This window comes from Bicyclus anynana, chromosome 21 (genome assembly GCF_947172395.1).
Source record: "Bicyclus anynana chromosome 21, ilBicAnyn1.1, whole genome shotgun sequence".
Lineage (NCBI taxonomy): Eukaryota > Metazoa > Arthropoda > Insecta > Lepidoptera > Nymphalidae > Bicyclus > Bicyclus anynana.
Genome location: NC_069103.1, coordinates 3,589,083 through 3,608,262, shown reverse-complemented (window position 1 = coordinate 3,608,262; position 19,180 = coordinate 3,589,083). Strand labels below are relative to the sequence as shown.

The 19,180-nt window shown below is 39.7% G+C and overlaps 1 protein-coding gene across 2 annotated transcripts; it reads right to left on the bottom strand.

Moving 5' to 3' along the window:
• Nucleotides 1-1,143: 1,143 nt before the first annotated feature.
• LOC112044328 (uncharacterized) lies at nucleotides 1,144-17,534 on the bottom strand. Of its 2 annotated transcripts, XM_024080147.2 has the most exons (11): nucleotides 17,418-17,534; nucleotides 17,142-17,334; nucleotides 16,863-17,062; nucleotides 15,106-15,313; nucleotides 14,046-14,364; nucleotides 13,209-13,392; nucleotides 12,051-12,196; nucleotides 5,933-6,062; nucleotides 5,417-5,644; nucleotides 4,475-4,645; nucleotides 1,144-3,352 (listed from the first exon to the last, which is right to left on the bottom strand). In XM_024080147.2, the coding sequence occupies exons 3-11, from the start codon at nucleotides 16,980-16,982 to the stop codon at nucleotides 3,224-3,226; spliced, it is 1,635 nt and encodes a 544-aa protein (XP_023935915.2). In that variant the 5' UTR covers nucleotides 16,983-17,062; nucleotides 17,142-17,334; nucleotides 17,418-17,534; the 3' UTR covers nucleotides 1,144-3,223. The 2 variants fall into 2 exon arrangements, with proteins under 2 accessions (XP_023935915.2, XP_023935914.2); XM_024080146.2 differs by lacking the exon at nucleotides 17,418-17,534 and having other exon boundaries at nucleotides 17,142-17,403.
• Between the last annotated feature and the right edge of the window lie 1,646 nt (nucleotides 17,535-19,180).

The following is a 19,180-nucleotide window of genomic DNA, read 5'->3' as shown; positions in this document are numbered from 1 at the left end:
AGTACAAGGTAGCTATGCCACGTGATGAATATGCTGGGAAGTTTGGATGCATGGAGGAGATTTATGATAGTGTTCGCAAGAAACTTCTAGAGGCACACGCTAGGAACGCACAATATTATAACCGTAGGCGAAGAAATGCTAGATTCGCAGTAGGGGATTGGGTATGGAAAACCACATATACACAAAGTGACGCGCAAAAATTCAAAATGGCAAAGCTTGCTCCTAAATACGAAAAGTGTAAAATAGTCAAAGTATTGTCACCACTAGTATACGAACTAGAGAGGAAAGACGGTACAAAAATAGGCTCTTGGCATATTAAAGACCTAAAACGGTAGACTAACTCATATATTCGTCCATAAAGTGTATAAATACTAAGTTAGGTACTTAAACACACAAGAAGAATGGTAAAGTACACTTATAAATACAAATAGGTTACTACAGTTTGATAGAGTGATGAATGAAAGGTCAGTATAAATGATGAGGTAGGTGTGTATTAGAAATGGATGGATCAAGTTGGATTGGGTTAGTCGGAAATTCCTGAAAGGTGATTAGAGAAATATTATTATCACGCTATGAACAAAATATAGTTCGTGAGATATTTACTGTGCTGTGTTTAACACAGAGACGCTTTGTTCCCAGAGATCTGTTAGCAATCGTTGTGCTAGGAATTATTCCCAGACTCTGGGCATTTATTATGGAGTCATATGAACTCATTTCACATGGAGACTCAGTCCCATGTTGGTATATGGTATAGTGATAACATGTATTACAGTTTGAAATAGGCTGTGTTAGATCAAGCTGCATGAAGCAACAAGATCGTTTATGATATTTTCATAAGTTATTCTCCAGTAGTGTTGTTTAGTTTTAGAATTTCTTATAGAGTTAGGTGGGCGTAGTTTAAAGAAGATAGTGAATAATTTAGGTGATTGAACCTAACATTATAATAGGTAGCCGGAAATTATTGTTATTAGTTGCCGACGAGCAAAAATAGATAGAGTTATTATGTTTGCTATTATTTTATGAGAGTATAAATTCAAGATGTAAAATAGAACCAGGCATTTTTGTTACAGCAAAGGGAAACCGGAACAAGTATCTACATCAACGTTAGTTATAGTTTAATTTTAGGTATCATCGGTATTTAGGTATATATATTTTTTTTTTCTTTTACTTATATTTTCTTTATGTAGTTTAGATGAGTGTTTTATTCCATTATCAGTGTTAGCATAGAGTGTTTTTTTTTTTTTTTTTTTATAACGTCGTTACAGATGATTGCTTCTTAGAGCGCTGAGGGCAGCGAAAGTTTTTTGGTAGCAAAAAACTTCTACTATTTTGGGGGGTATTGTAACGTCGTGGATTTTAATTTTGGGTGGTCAAATTTGGAATCTCTAGGTTTGTTTCGAAAGGCAGCGACATCGATGAATGTCGTAGAGATTACGAGGTTCGCTGCTAGATGGCGCTTATATTAAAGTGCTCAGACAAATAAATATGGACAAGTAGTTGGAGCTTTATAATCTGTATATAGACTTAATATATGGTTAGAGGTATTCCACAAGTAACGAAAGGTATGGAATCCGAAACCGACTTTAAAAACAAATGTCACATATTATCTGTGCAATTTGTTGATTGTACTCTGTAAGAAAGATGAATCGGTAACTTTATAGCTTTGCTATTGGTGAGGTTTTTTATGAAGAAAGTCCCGTTATCTTCTCGTTATATACTCGGGCACGTTCGAGTTTTTTCTTTTGGCTGGCTGAAATTTGGAGACATGTAGTTGACTTTCCAAAACATTAAATTTACTTAGAGGCAGTGATGTAAGATACTTGGTAAGACTCGAATTTATATTTGGTTAGCATTCGTGATTATCGAATTTTGTTGTGCTAAAGAGACAAATTCTTGCAGTTCCGGTCAACCATAAAAATTTCCCGTGAGATGTTAAGATGGCTACCTACTGGGAACTAGGGCGGGATATCCTTTTAAGGATGGGAATGTAATATATTCTGAACTTAACCTAACCTATATACGTGACCTAATGTAATCACACTTCTTCTTAATACAACCACGTTATTATGTAGAAACGTAGATTGGTTGTAGACATTTGAAACGCCGGTTCTGAAACCTTTGGTCATTCTTGGAACATTTTTATGGAACCTGAGTTGACTATTACATTTAATCATTTGCACGCGTCGAGTAGCATGCTGTTAGCGGCGTAAATCTTGGAGGTTCGCTGGCCGCCAGACAAAATGACGGACGGATGAATGCAACAGCAAGGTCAGCGACCGCGTGGTGTCAGCTTCCATCATAAACGTCAGGTCGTACCTATTCTTTCTTTTGTTAAATGGAGTCATGCTAAAACTTCTATTTTTATATATTGTTTTTTTTTAAAAGGATGCGTTACATTAATTGTTGGTGGTGATTCGGATATACCGTTCAGATTACAATAAGATTTAGAGATAACTAGACCTCTTTCGTGAGTGTTTAAAATGCAACGTGTTTGTTGTCCCTTTAGTATAAACGTGTGTAATTGCTAAGCGAACTTAAATGGAATCATCCTTGTGGATTTGGCTGGTAGCGATGTGAATTCATAACTTCTAGTGCGTTGTTCGACGGACCCACTTTAAATACCTAGCCGTGGCAGTGGTTTGGTCAACAAAAATCCAAACGCTATATCGACACCATCTAATCCCCAAGGATTGGTATAATAAAACAAATATTTGAGATAACCACTGTTTATTTACAAAGTATGTACAAAGTAACTTAACATTTAGGAAACCTGGTTTTTTTTATGTAATTTAACCCATTAATATTTTGTCCTTTTAGGGTTTCTCAAGGGTTTAGCATTACTTTTATATTGTAAAAAAAAGGTTCATCTAAAAATATAGAAGCCAAATACCGGTGATTACTGTAAAAGTGTTTTTTTTGTTTACTTAACCCCACATCCTCCTACGGGTATAGATCCGAAAGCCAGAATCTCGGTGGTAACATTTGAGATTCTGGTCTACAAGCTGTATGTTTGGCTGGTGACGCACTAGAAATTTCATCCAAATCGTTTCACAAAAACCGGCACAAACTATAAGGCTTGCAAAGCTGTTATGGAAGAGTATGAGAACAAACATTGTGACACGAGAATTTTATATATAAGATAATAAATATACGAAAAGTATCATAAAATATTATAAATGCGCAAAGTTGGCAAATATTACTAACTTAACTTTGAACTTTGTCATCAAAGTTTACTTTTAACTTTGTCGTCCAACATTTTTCTTAGTTCCTTCCTCAGAATTTTACCCGAAGGATTCTTTGGTATTTCGTCCACAAATATAACTCCACCTCGCAAGTGTTTTGCTGGTGAAACCTGAAAAAAAAAGATCAAAAATTTAGTGAAAAATACAAAAAAGAAAGACCTTAACAGATACTGCATCAGCCTCGTTTTTTAAAGAAACAATTCTGTTAATATTATTTTTTCGTAACTATTGACGAAATAAAGTCTTCCCGTTTATGCTAGATGTTTCACATATCATGGTTTCTGAGATGAGCGCGTCCAAACAAACTCTTCAGCTTATTTTTCTATTTATTTATTATTTATTATAGCTTGGTTATTTATTTATTATTACTATTACTATTATATATATATATATATATATTATTTACAACCCATCCCATTTCCGGGCAAAGACCTCCCCCAAACTCTTCCACAGTTTCTGATTTGTCTTTTGGTGCCATGTAGGGCCCATATACTCTACTAGGTCGTCTCTCCATCTACATAATGGTCTTCCTCTTCTTCTCTTGTTATATCTTGGGCACCAAGCATTAATTTCAGTAGACCACCTGTTGTCCTTCCTTCGCATTTTATGTCCTGCCCAATTCCATTTATTTTTCATGGCCATGGTTATTGCGTCTTTTGTTTGAAGTTTCCTTTTATTTTTTTCCTTTTGTATATTTATCTAAAAGACGAATATTTAATATTGCTCTTTCCATTTTCCTTTGTGCAACATTCATTTTAATTGCAGTTTTCTTTGTTAATGACCATGTTTGTGAGCCATAGGTAAGTATGGGTAAAATACAATAGTTGAAAACTCTTCCTTTCATCTCCACTTTCATTTATTTGTTTTTAAAAATAAATTTTAGTGACCAAAATATTTTCCAAGCGTTTTCTATACGTCTATAATCTGTTCCATATTATTGTTATCGCTTAGTGTCAGAGTTTGTCTCAAATGTATAAATTTATCAACTTTGCCTATGATTTTGTTATTGATATAAATATTATTTATTATTCTTTATTTATTTATTATTACTATTATATATATATATATATATATATATATATATATATATATATATATATATATATATATTTTTAACCCATCCCATTTCCGGGCAAAGGCCTCCCCCAAACTCTTCCACAGTTTCTGATTTGTCTTTTGGTGCCATGTAGTTCACATATAAATATTATAGATGTGTGTGATGAGTGACAAACCTTGGAGGCGACGTAGTCTTGTATCTGCTGCGCGGTGAGGCTGCGGCCGGGCTGCGGCACGACGAAGGCGACGGGCAGCTCGCCGGCGAGCTCGTCGCTGCGCCCCACCACGCCGCACTCCGCCACGCCGGCCAGCTGCAGCACCAGCGCCTCCAGCTCCGCGGGCGCCACCTGTCGGAGTATTGGGTCTCTGCTTCACACGTGGACGAACAACGCTATAGCTTGGCAAGTTCGTTGATGACACTCCCATGATATGCGGGCGACGGGGGAAGGACTGCTAGGGTGTGAGGTCGTGCGCGTGGGGCAGCGGGAAGGACTGCGTGGACTATGAAGTCTGGCGCGCGGGACATCGCGAGTGTTACTATAGCTCAACGGTAAGAGCGGTCGGACTCATCATCGAAGGGTGGTGGTTCGATGCCCCCGTTGGTCTATTGGCGTACCCACTCCTAGCACAGTCTTTCCCGACTAGTTGGAGGGGAATGGGAATATTGGTCATATTATAAAAGGTATGGCAAATATTCTTTAAAAAAAAAACGAATATACCAAACGAATTTACGAATAACCTATGCAAGACTTGACATCGTAGTCCATAAGAGAACATACCCAAACTACAGGACCAATTTTTCGCAGCTTAAAGAGGACTATTATATCAACTATTTCTATGGTCTCTCCATCTGTATTTTTAAATTTTGAGATTTTCAAAATCTATAGTAGTCTGCACCGGTCCAAACGTTTATTTCTCTATTTCATACAAATGGACGCCGTTCAAAAGTTATGAGTTGACACACACATAAATTCAGATTGAGACGGGCCGACACCATCTTAATTGTCATTATGGCTTCCTAGGGCGTTAAAACATCTAAATTAGATGAATACTACCTAGCTACCTAGTACTAAGTAACTAGCCAGTACAGTACTCAAAATCATTGATATGATATATACCTGGAATCCCTTATACTTGATGAGCTCTTTGAGCCGGTCCACGATGTAGAAGAACCCGTCACTGTCGTAGTAGCCGATGTCGCCGGTCTGCACATAGCCCTCCGCGTCGAACAGGGCGTCGCTCGCCGCCCGGTCGCCCATGTAGCCCTTCATCCGCAGCGGGGACTTGATCCAAAGCTCGCCCTCTTGGTTTGGGCCGAGTTTCTTGCCGTTGTCTATGTCCAATACCTATGGGAAAAAATTAAAATCAAATTAAAGTATTATACATTTGTAATGTTTAACAAAAATCAGAACTTTGAAATATTAAATACAGCAACTACAGCATAGAAAAAAAAATATTTATGGTAGAAAGATTCGAAAAATCCTAAAAATATATATAATTTGGTCACCCTAGGGATAATTAGGTGGTGTATACATCAACTAAATAAACACATCAAAAAAAATAACAGTGAAATCGAATCAAGTAAAACTATTCCCTCTATATAATATTAGTGTAGATTGTACAGATGAAGTTACTTTTATCTTCATGCCGGGCGCGGGGATGCCGCAGGAGCCCTGTTTCTGCCCCGAGTTGGTGAGGTCCACGCAGCACGCCATCGTCACCTCGGTGAGCCCGTAGCCCTGTCTGATGAAGCCGATGCCAGACCTGAAATTGTACAATTATAATAAGCTAGTTGACACTTTTTTTAATGGTCTTAAATTGATCATTAACGTTCCACTAAAACGAAAAAAAAATTTCATGTTTCTGAGACGTGATTACATTTAAATTTTAGTTTTTAAATACGTTTTTGACAATACGAACCAAAACGCCTATCGGCCATGACATTCTATATTGCAACTGTTTTATAATAATAATAATCTTTATTTCAGATAGTAAAATCCATAAATTACATTCAATTGATTAAATTTTAATATCCTATTGTTAGTAATATTAGTAGTAATAGGTACTTAAAAACTAAATTAAAATATGTTAGTGTGTTAGTAATGACAGAATCTACCATTTATTGTTATTTATGACGTCACTGCAATAAATCCTATACAAATGGAGCGTTTGACAAAAATATTAGTTAACAATTAGTTCGACGTTTAGTACAAGGTCTTAGTGACGTCACAAAATGGACGACAGCGTTTTTGACGTTTGGAAAATTTTAAAAAATACTTGATATTTAAATTAAGCTTTATATAAAATCCGTAACATTAATTGATATCGACATCAGCACTACAGCTCTCAACTGTAGTATCGAGCTGAGGCAGCGCCCCTTTCAGCTGAATTTCTTTATTATATTATTATACTAAGTACAGACAGAGGAACTTTGTAATTTAAGTATGTATCTTTAAGTAGTTTGTAAGCTCTGTTAGTATTAGTTTGTAATTTCTTCTTTTTTAATTTGTATTTTTTAGCTGAATAAAGGATTTTATTATTATTATTATACATGCATTCTACTCTCAAGCCCGGTACAAAATAAATATATATAAAAGCCAAAGGGAAAATAAATAAACTTACTTAAATACACAAAATAAATAAACTTAAATATATATTACATAAATACATATATGCACCGGGCGGAGGATTCACCCCGGCAGGGAGACCAAACGGCCGGGGGTCAGGGCGACAGGTGGAGAAACCGGCGGACTATCCTAGCCGAGTCCAGCAAGACCGCTTTTTGCATCTTGCCTGCGAGCGAACTGCCACGGAACCCCAGCCGCCTCAGATGGTGAGCGAGGCTGACTGGGATCAAACCGTTGGCAGATATAACGATGGGGATGATTTCAGTGGACTCCACATGCCACATGGCGGTAACCTCGTGAGCCAGATCTAGATATTTACGTTTTTTCTCTGTCTCAGCTCTCACAAGGTTCTCGTCATATGGAATTGTGATGTCCACTAAAAACACCCTCGACTGTGCCCGGTCCAACACCACGATGTCAGGCTTATTCGCAAGAATAGTCCTGTCCGTGATAATGGACCGGTCCCAATAGAGCCGTACTCCGTCGCGTTCAAGCACTGGCACCGGTGTGTACTTGTAATAAGGCAACCTCTGGTCCAGGAGACCGTACGTCAGAGCAAGCTCTTGGTGAAGGATTTTGGCTGCTTGGTTGTGTCTGTGCAGATACTCAGTGTTGGCAAGAGCTGAACAACCCGAAAGGACATGTCTGAGTGACTCGCCGGGATGGCGACAGGCTCGACAGATGTCGTGAGTGCCATCCTTCAGAATGTACTTTCGGTAGTTCCGCGTCTTTACCACCTGATCTTGTATCGCAAAGACAAACCCTTCGGTTTCCCCAAAGAGGTCACCGAAGCGCAGCCACTGCACAGACGCTTTTTTACTGACATGGGGCTCATGAAGAGCCTTAAAAAAGCGTCCATGCAGCTCCTTCCCCTTCCATACGGTCTCCCGGTCAGAGATGCTCTGTACCACTGGTTTTTGCCATTCGCTGTTGGCCAAGGATAGCGGGGTGAGTCCTTTATCACATGCTATGACTTCTGTATGCATCGGGGACTCCCTTTTCGTCTCGAAGTAGGTCCTGAGGCTGCATATCTCCCGATTGTGCATGGTCTTGGCGCTAAGTAGGCCTCGACCACCACACTTTCGGGGGACATACAATCTCATGACAGACGATTTTGGGTGATGCATACGATAGAGAGTCATAGTCGTGCGGACCCTTCTATCCAGGACGTCTAATTCGGTCTGAGTCCATCTGAGCACGCCAAAGGTGTACATGAGAACAGGCATGACCCAGCCGTTATAAGCTCGAATCTTATTGGCGCCCGACAAATAACTTTTACAGATCTTTGTCAGACGTCGATAAAAACCCTCGCAAACTGACTGTTTCATGTCCGCCTCTTGCACCCCTATAGATTGTGACATGCCCAGATACCGGTAAGATTCAGTTTCAGAAAGGGTCTTGATGTTAAGCAGGTCAGGATTGATCCCGACCGTATGAGTGACCTGACCCCTCTCCACATGCAAGACCGCACACTTGTCTAGTCCCAGCTCCATTCTGATGGAATTACTGAATCCCGTGGTGAGATTCAGTAATTCCTGCAGTCGGGTAGCATTGGGCGCTAGCAGTTTGAGGTCGTCCATGTAGAGAAGGTGAGGCACTTTTGTCCCTCCTCTCCGAAACTGAAAGCCTGTTCCCGAACCCTCTAGTAATGTACTGAGAGGATTCAAGGCCAAGCAAAACCATAGTGGACTCAGACAGTCACCCTGGAAGATACCCCGGCGTATTCTAATCCGGTCATCGGCAGCCGCCAACCGCTCGCCATGGAGACAAAGGATCGTGCTCCATTGCCCCATACATGACCGGAGGAAGTCTTGAACTGTACAATCGATTTTGTACAGCTCAAGGACCCTCAAGAGCCACGAATGAGGCACCGAGTCGAATGCCTTTTTATAGTCAATCCAGGCTGCGGCAAAATTCCGGCGGTTGCGCTTGACCAATTGGCCCGCGACGGAGTCGATGAGAAGGAGCTCCTTGGTACCACGACTACCACCCCGACATCCGTTCTGAGCCCCAGACATGATGTTATTATCGTCTACATGACGAGTTATCTTAGAGCTCAGAACGGATGTCAGTGTCTTATAGATGGTAGTAAGACACGTGATGGGGCGGTATTTTGAGGGATCTACGGTGTCGGTGGTCTTTGGAGCTAAATGAGTGATCCCGGTGGTGAAAAGGTTCGGGAGTGTCCCTTGCTCGAGAGCCTCTTGGAATTGGCGAGCCAAGGTGACATGGCAAGTCGAGAACGCCTTCAGCCAGTAGTGATGCAGTCCGTCGGGCCCCGGACTTTTCCAGTTCGCAGCCCGCCTTACTGCACCAACTACATCCTCCGTAGAGATGGCGACTGGGTTCATCGGCCTGATTGCGGCACATGTCTCCTCTATCGCCGAAATCCAAGGACCCTCATCGTGCTCTACCTCTCTTGACCATATGTTTCGCCAAAAAGCGATAAGGTCAGCCGGATTCGGCTGTGGAGAGGTAGAACAGACTGCAGGACACTCCAATCTGTTGTAGAACCTTTTCTGATCACTCGAGAAAAGACGATTTTGCTGAAATCGCTCAACTCTTTCCGAGTATCGTCGTATGCGGTTCCCCCATGCAGCGATTTTCTGCTTCAGGTCGTCGATGCGCTCCGTCAGTTTTAGGGTTATGTCCGGCTGATCCAGCCTAACCCCGAGCCCGTTAAAGGCTATTCTGACGGAGCGCACAATCCTTGGCCTTCTATTGCCCAACCTGAAGCATAGCAGTCTGCCAATGAGGCCTCTGGCAAGGGTGATACGGCGTTCTATCCTTCTCTTCCAGGCTGGTTCTGCTCTGATGTTATTAACAGAACGCCCCGGGCGTCCAGGTTCCTTGGTTTTGATACCAATGAAACGGTGGACGGTTAGGGCTGCCCCGAAAAGGATAGAAGCCGTATCATCCAGACCAGTGCTGCCCGCCAGATGTTGGGGCAGCATTTTGTTGACAGCCTCAATGACATCCCGCGTCGCTATATTTAGCGCAATACGGGAGAGCCGCGGACGATTCTCTAGAGGAGCATTACGGATTTCAGCAATCGTCTCTTCTAGGATCCTTCTCATCCGCTCTAAATCAAGGGAGACGGTTCCCTCAGTGTCCTCCTCCTCTGCATGCAAATCTTGGGACATAGGTTCAGTCTCTTCGCGGACAGGCGCCGCCGGTGAGACTTCTTCCGGCTTTCGGCGGACAGGCACTTCGGGAACAGCCTCACGTCGTAATCGTTCGAGCTCGGTCGCGTTGAAGATGTTAGAACGCTGAATAAACCGAGCTCGATCTGCTAGGTTCTGTTCCGTGACAGTTAAGTGCGGCTCAAGCAGCAAGAACTCGCGGTACATTGCTGCTCGGTAGCCAGTCCGTCCGGTTTCTCCCCCTGTAGCCCTGTAGTACGCGCGCATGACATTTTTATTCATGTCGCATGTCCATTTCATGCGCCGTACGCCACCAGCGGCGGGCTCCGAAGATTGGGCCCTAGGGGACCCTGTCGAAGCCAAGCCCTCTGATGGGGATGATGGAAGTGTCGACCGGTCAGGTGGTAGTGCCGGTCGACTATGTTGGCTGGCGGCTCGCATGCTGCCACGTCCAGCGCCAGCCCCAGACGCGCCCTGGCGGCCCCCAGGTAGCGGCCCTAATCGCGCTCTCTGTTGTTCCATCATCATATTTTTTAGGGGGGGGTGAGTGGAGGTTACATCACCCGGGGTCCACTCAGGTCCCCGAGGAGGCTGTTTTTTTTAAGTCAGCTAGCTTGATTTCGGAGAACCAAAAGATACCAAACGGTTCTCCGATGTCCCTTAGTCGCCTCTTACGACACCCTCGGGAAAGATAGGGGTGGCAACATTCTAATCTGCCGGTGCCACACGGCGTATTATTATTAGCGTTATTATTATTATTATTATTACATATATATTTCGGACCTTTGTACCATGTACTACACGAAATTAATATTGTTTATATGAGTCAACTACCCTATTATAATCATATCATATTAATAAGGAACAGTCGTGATAGCCCAGTGGACATGACTGCCTTCGATTCAGAGAGCGTAGGTTCGAATCCGGCCTAGAGTCTAAATTAAAGAGGTCTAGAGGCACTCACAAGTTTGAATGAAAGTCTTTCATTTTGTAGCATAATGCTACAAACTTGAAATTTAGCAGGGAGGTAGCAAACAGTTTAACAGAAGCTAGTGTACTATTAGATATGTTACCAGCGCGTCGAAACTGAGCCGAACAAAAGTGGCTAATTGTCTTAATTTCATTTAGTGGCACAGTAAACATCGAAAGTTATTTAAAGAAATAATATCCGAATATTGTCTACAATGTCGAGTTGTGTGTTCAGGAAGTGTAAAAACTATACTATTAAACTTTTTAACAAAATATTGAACCGACTTCAAAATCACAGAAATATACTAAAAAGCGAAAAATAACATCGTATTTGCTACCTTCTGATCACTTTGAAGTCGGCGCCAAACCTGTTTAATTAAAGCCGTTTCTGAAAGAATCACGGTTTTTAAATCCTAAAAGTTTATGATCTAATCGGCTTTAGCTAATGCATCACTGTGTAGGCACCACCTTCAAAGTGATCAGAAGGTAGCACATACGATGTTATTTTCGCTTTTTAGTTTATTTTTGTGAGTTTGAAAGTCGGTTCAATATTTTTGTTAAAAAGATTTATTTATCTGTTTTTAGTGCGTCCTAATTTAATCACAAAAATCAGTTCAATAATTATGTGTAAAATTGCCCGTACTTTCTTAACTAACTTTTTTCAAATAAAAAAGAATTTTTCAAATTGGTTAAGAAATGACGAAGTTATGCGGTAAAAATGAAAAAAAAATATAAAAATTAAAAAAAAACATATGGGTCGAATTGAGAACCTCCTTTTTTATGAAGTCGGTTTGATCATCGTCCATCTATGTACTCGTACGCACGGGAGGAGACGCGCGGGGAGCCGGAGGACGGCGCACGGCAGCGGAGGCGCGCGCTCGGGACAGGCACTCTATTCGGATCCACTTACCGATGTACTGATTATAAATTATACGTTTAATCCTTCTATACAGTCTAATCATTTTACATATACGAACGTCCCAGTACCAACACGGTTAAAAAATATCCTTCACCTTTGTGACACAGCGGCTTGTATCTCCCTGGAGAGCGGCGCCGCCCCGCACCACACCTCGTTGAGCGAGCTCAGGTCGTAGCGCGGCACCAGCGGGTGCTTCGCGAGGAACACCGCCAGCGGGGGCACCAGCGTCGCCATGTTTATCTGACAACCACCATTGTGTGACGCGTCATAGCCCAGTGGATAGCTCTGCCTTCGATTCGGAGGGTGTAGGTTCCAATCCGGTCCGGGGCATGCACCTCCAACTTTTTTGTTACGAGCATATTAAGAAACTACCTGACGCCGCGCGGTTTCACCCGCGTGGTTCCCGTTCCCGTTGGAATATTGGAATAATATACAGCCTATAGCCTTCCTTAATAAATGGGCTATGTAACACTGAAAGAATTCTTCAAATCGGACCAGTAGTTCCTGAGATTAGCGCGTTCAATCAATCAAACAAACAAACAAACTCTTCAGCTTTATAATATTAGTATAGATTAAATGTCACGTGTCTCAAATGGTAAAGGAAAAACATCATGAAGAAACCTGAATACCGGAGAATTTTCCACGCTGACCAAATGCGGATTGGCAGACTTCACACATTGCAGGTTTCCTCACTATGTTTTTCCTTCACCGTTTGAGACATGTGATATTTAATTTCTTAATATGCACATAACTAAAAATTTGGAGGTGTATGCCCTAGACTGGATTTGGACCTACACCCTCCGATTCGAAGGCAGAGGTCATATCCATTAGGCTATAACGTCCTAAGGTTCACATTATATACATATGACGTTTATGCTGTTATGAGAACACGCGTGGCCTCCTTCTGGGAGAGACTCAGAACAGCGCGTAACAGCATCCTCAGGACAGTTTGTGACGGGATGCCCAGCCCTTTGTTTACATATTGGCTATCTGTGCATCAAGACAATAATAAGAAATAGTTTATACTCCGGACTAGAATGTCGCCTGGGAAGAGCCTTTTAACCTTCCCAGTTAGTATGTAAATTTTAATACGTATTTGTATTATTAATTATTATTATTTTATATCAATATGTAATATGTATACTGGGTGCTTTTACCTTTAATAAAAATTATTATTATTATTATTAATTTAATTTTAGGTAATGTTTAATTGTTTACTAATATGTCTGTAAGGGTAATTGTCAGTTGTTACCTTATACTTCTGTATGGTTTCCAGGAATTGTTCTTCTTCAAACCGGACCAGGAATACAATCTCAATATGCATGCACATGATGGCCAAAGTGGTTATGAAGCCGTAGGCGTGGAACCACGGGATCAGGGACAGCGCCCTGGTCACCTTATGCTTGTGATTCTGTTGAGATGTCTCCAAGTAATACCTACAAAAATGATTAAATAGCCTTTATTTATTATACTAAACACGTTCGCTGCGGCACTGTTTTTTCTGCACTTTCCTCTGGTGCGATACGAGGTTTTTTTAACCTCGTATCGCACCAGAGGACTTTATGTGGTCCGGTGCGGGATCCATCGACTTCCTAACTCTTGAAGACGCTAGACGCTAAACTTACGCTGTATTATCAACGATCTTTGTTTGCTAGAGATGAGTTAACATTGTAGCAAACTCATCATTGAGGGGCTGGTGGTTCTATCCCCGCTATGTTAGACTTTTGTTGTATCCACTCGTAATAGTCTTTCCTGATTATTTAATTATTTCAGAATAGTTGTTTTTTTTTATTCTTTAGTAAGCTCTTGACTACAATCTCACCTGATAGTAAATGACTATGCAATCTGAGATGGAAGCGGGCCAACTTGTTAGGAAGAAGATGAAAATCTACACCCCTTTCGGTTTCTACACAACATAGTACATCGATTTTATAATTGACAGTAATAAAAAGAAAATTGTTCAGAATGGCAATAGCCATGAAGTAGCCCCAAGAAATTTGCTTTTTGCAGCTGATTGGGCAATATTAATGAATTAAAAAAAAAAAAATCTTTGCATTATGAACATTGGTGTAGTAGTCGCAGCACTTACTTCATATGCACAGCTAATGTAAGAAAGTTCACATGTGTCAGCATTACACCTTTAGGCAGTCCTGTGGTACCAGACGAACACATAACAGCAAGTGTATCCTCCAAACCATTCACATCTACTAATGTAAAGTCATCAATCGGTACTTCGTTCTTTACCAAGTCGTTATAAAACACTCCAGGAACAATATCGTACTCTCCAAATAAAATAAGTTTCTCTACGTGAGCCAAATCTTTACTGCAGTCGTAAATGTTTTGTGCTGTGATGGGTGATGTGAAAATAAATTTAGGCTTCGTAATATTTAAAATATGTGTGATCTCACCTGAAATAAAATAAGAAAAATATACATTAGTTTGTTGCTTGCCTACATACTCTTTTACTCCGTTAATTTTATTTTGCTTTTCCGTTAATTTTATTTAGGTAGGGAGAACAACACGAGCAGAGAAGAGAGTGTTGATTGATCGTCAAGGAATTCCTTAACCCTACATCCTGTAGTAACAAGTCCTGGACTCGATGGACCCAGCACCTGCACGGTGAATCCATGGAATGCTAAGATATTCGTCTCTTGTTTTTGTACGACAATTAATTAATTGTGTTGGGCATTAACAAATTTTTGACAGTCTCCATGGCGACGTGGGTCGCCAGACGTCTGTCTGTCTGTCACCATTTTCCAGCTGAACCGCTGAATAGATTTGGATAAAATTTTGTATAGTTAATTTTATTATCCTGTTCTAGATTTATCTTGAAAAAATCCATGGTTTCTGTGGTATTCGTAAAAAAAAAATTTGATTTTTTTTTAATATTTACAAATTAGCCCTTGACTACAATCTTACCTGATGGTAAGTGATCATGCAGTCTAAGATGGAAGCGGGCTAATTTGTTAGGAGAAGGATGAAAATCCACACCCCTTTTTGGTTTCTACACAACATCATACCGGAATGCTAAAATGCTTGTCGGTACGTCTTTGTCGGTAGATCTGAATAGTTGAGGGTGTCTATTATATCAGAATAGTAGTGGGTGCTTTGATGTTTGTCGTAATAAAATTTAATGGTGGTTCACTTACCAGGTGAATAAGTGACATTGAGGGTTGATAGTACCCCACCACAGTACACAATAGCCAGGGCAGAAACTGTGAACTCAAACCGGTTTTCACTACTGAGCGATACTACATCCCCCTTCTTTAGTCCAAGTCTTTGTAAAGCTGCAGCTAGGTTCACACTGCTTTGTAATATACTTCTATATGTCACAGAGTTACCTGTCTCTGCACATATCTGAAAACATTTACAGTTATTAATATAAAATAATTCTTTCAATATTAAGCAGAGCTTTATGAAGCAGAGATGGCTAGAGAAATAAGACGGATGGCAGAGGCAACTGGGCAATAGGGTGTCAACTACCCTATTGCCCAGTTGCCTCTGCCACCTGTATCATCATATCAAATTAAATATAAATAATATTAATTTAGTGTAGTACATGAAATAAGGGTCTGAAATAGATCAATATCAATTAATCAAAGCTAAACATTTCTTATAAAACTTAGTTTAAATATCACATATTTTTTCAAATTTTCAAAATATTAAAAACACTGTTGTCCACTAATACACTAATGTTGAACTTATTGTTAACTAACATTTTTGTTAAACGCTCCATTTGTATGGAATTTATTGTAGTGACGTCATGAAACAGTTGAAATATAGACTGTCATGCTTGACAGGCGTTTTGGTTTGTATTGTCAAAAACATATTTAAAAACTAAAATTTTCATGTAATCACGTCTTGAAAAATATGAAAAAAAAATTCAGTCTAGTGGAACGATAATGAACTATTTAAGACCATTTAAAAAAAGTGTCAACTAGCCTATTGGGGATTAAGAATTGTGGAAAAGCTTGGAGGAGGCCTTTATCCGAAAGGACAATCAGACAAATTCTGAAAAGAGGCTCTTATGATTATTAATTATAAGTTTCCGACCCATATTCAGCTCACTGCTGAGCTTGAGTCTCTTCTCAGAATAAGAGGGGTTAGGCCAACAGTCCATAACGCTGGCCCAATATGGATTGGCAGACTTCACACACGCAGAGAATTAAGACAATTCTTAGGTATGTAGGTTTCCTCATAATGTTTTTCCTGCACCGCATGAGACATGTGATATTTAATTTCAATATTACCTTATTTACGTCAGTTAATGGGGGATTTTTATATCTCATAAAAATCCCCATTAAATGACAGCAGTGAGCGGACTTTGACTTATGTGTGGGATAGGAAAATTACATCATTGATTTACTATCCAAGACTTGTTTTATTATTGAATTAGCTAGTTTTTTATAGTTTTCTTTTGGCAATAAAGTAAATACATCATGGATAAGTGCCATTTTCAATATTTTTACAGAAAATGCTACTCATATATAATATTTAATCAGCCCAACTTATTAGGAAGAGTTAGGTTTGTTCATTCGTTATGAACCCATATTTGGTACACTGCTGAGCTCCAGTCTCCTCTCAGAATGAGAGGGGACCAATAGTCCACCACGCTGGCCCAATGTGGATTGGCAGACTTCACACACACACATAATTAAGAAAATTCACTGGTATGCACATTTCCTCACAATGTTGTCCTTCATCATTTGAGACACGTGATATTTAATTTCTTAAAATACACACAACTGAAAAGTTGGAGGTGCATGCCCCGGACCGGATTTGAACCCACACTCTCTGGAATCTGAGGCAGAGTTCATATCTATTGAGCTATCACGGCTTAGCATAAAAGAGTTAGTTAAAAACACAGAAATACAAGAATATGATTTTAGTATATTGTTATACTTACTTGTGCGATATTATTTCCTCCTGCTTTTAATTTATCAAATAAAAATTGGCCATATGATAAATGTGCTGGGATGGATCTCTCCTCAGGACCGCTTACTACATTATTGTGTACCGTTGCCATTCTAATTCAAAATTATTGACTTTATCCTTTCAAAATAAGTGTCCACTCTTGCAATAACACCAGCCAAGTCACCTGCCCCCCTAATTATTAAAGGGTATCATTTGGTCAATCTAGCATTTGCGAATTACGTAGTCGATAAGATAAAATTAATCTAATTACCATTTATAATTGATATCAGTCACAAAATAACACATAGGTTATCTTACACCGGTATCGCAGATTACTTATTATTTAATAAGAATGATTTTATCCACCTACAGAAATTGATTTTTGGTCTTACGGCTTACGAGTTTAGACTTTCGAGTTTCGTGGAAGACTGTTATATGTTAACAGATCACTGAAGTCTGAATTTCTGAAATAATATTAATTTATTTTATTGAGACTGACTCACTGACTGAACCTGAGCTCATGAGCTGACTGAACTGACCAACTGACCAAGGAATTTGTTTGACATTTAATATTCATTCATTGAAGTATTAATACGAGATAACATTCATTTTAATTACAAAAGCAGCAATACAAAACGAACCACAGATCGAAACGAACTATTGTCAATTGTCATTGTCACTGTCAATTTATCACTTGTCAAACGTTTGAAAGATTTTTTTTAAAACAGCAGTATTGATCTAAATTCTAGCTATTTTGAAGAAAATCATAACAAAGTCACAGAGCTCAAAGAAATAACGAAAGAGTACAGTAAGTGATTATTATATACGCAGAATAACTAAAATACTTAGATACATAGTAAAATATCATCATCATCATCATCATCATCATCATCATCATGTCAGCCGATGGACGTCCACTGCTGGACTTCCAAACATCACGATACTCAGCCACCTGCATCAAATATCATTCAAATTGTAAAAGTAAAATAATAAAAATACCGGCTGGAAAACAAGCACTTTGTACAAGCTGCGCAAGCTCTGTGGTTAGCGTAGACAAAAAAGTAAATAGAAAGATAGTTAAAGGGAAAAGAAAAGAGAGAGTTTTGTGAAAATCTAACTAAAAATGAAAATGATCAGCGTGAGATCTATTTTTTAGGGCCGAAATGAAAATGCGCCAAAAGTTACTTGTGTTCAAAAATATACTGTACCTAAATAATAGATGCCCGCGCCTTCGCCCGCGTAAAAATCGATGTACACTTTTGACCGCTTCGCCTCTAATATTTATATTTTAGTATGTTATATATATATAATAAATACAAAACCACAACCCCCCGGCCGTAGGACAGCGTACAATAATGTGCTCGTTTTTTGTGCTTGGGTAAAATGCCCAGCCGTAGCCACGGTCGGAGGCCATATTACGTACCCCCGGCCGAAGGCCGGTGTATACAAAGTGCTCTGCCGGAGGACGCGCGTTTTTTTTCCTTGGGTAAAATTGCCCAGCTAAAGCCACGGTAGGAGGCCCTGTCACAAACCCCCGGTTGAAGGCCGGTGTATCATGAAGTGCGTTTTTTGTCCTTGGGTAAAATGCCCAGCCGTCGCGTTTTTCTGTCAAATTTGTAGCACCATAAACCCTTTAGTGGATGAATTTTTATCCCTATTGCATTTCACATTCTATGGATAGTCAATGTTATCTGTTATCGTGAACAAAATTTCAGAAATGACAGACTTTCATAAAAAAAAGGGCAACTCTTATTTAAAACTAAATTTTGGAAGTTATTTTTCATGTTTTATCGATAGTCAATGTAATGTATTACCGTAAACAAATTTTGAAAAGTGACGGACTTTTATAAAAAAAAGTTCAACCCTTTTTTAGGGGTGAAATTTCAATTTTAATGTTAGACAAAGCGTATGAAGACCATTTTTACTACACTTTACATTTGTTAAAATGACTGATTTTTATTTTTTCACAAAATTCAACCCCTTTTTTAAATCCAAGCCTTGGGCTATCAAGGGTTGAATTTAAAAAATTCTTGAATAACATTACATTTCGCATATTTTTCATGATTTTTATAACTGTAACTCTAAAAATGGAGGACTTTCCATACAAACTCTCAACCCCCATTTTACCCCCTTCTGATTTTATTTTTGCTATAAACAGTATCCTTATTTAGTATGCTACTTATTGTGATCTCAAACAGTGCTAAGTTTCGCTTGACTCCATCCAGTAGTTTCTGCGTTATACCCTGTGAACAAAAAATACGGACAGACAGACTGACAAGAAATAGTAAAAATAGACAAGGACCAGTAGTT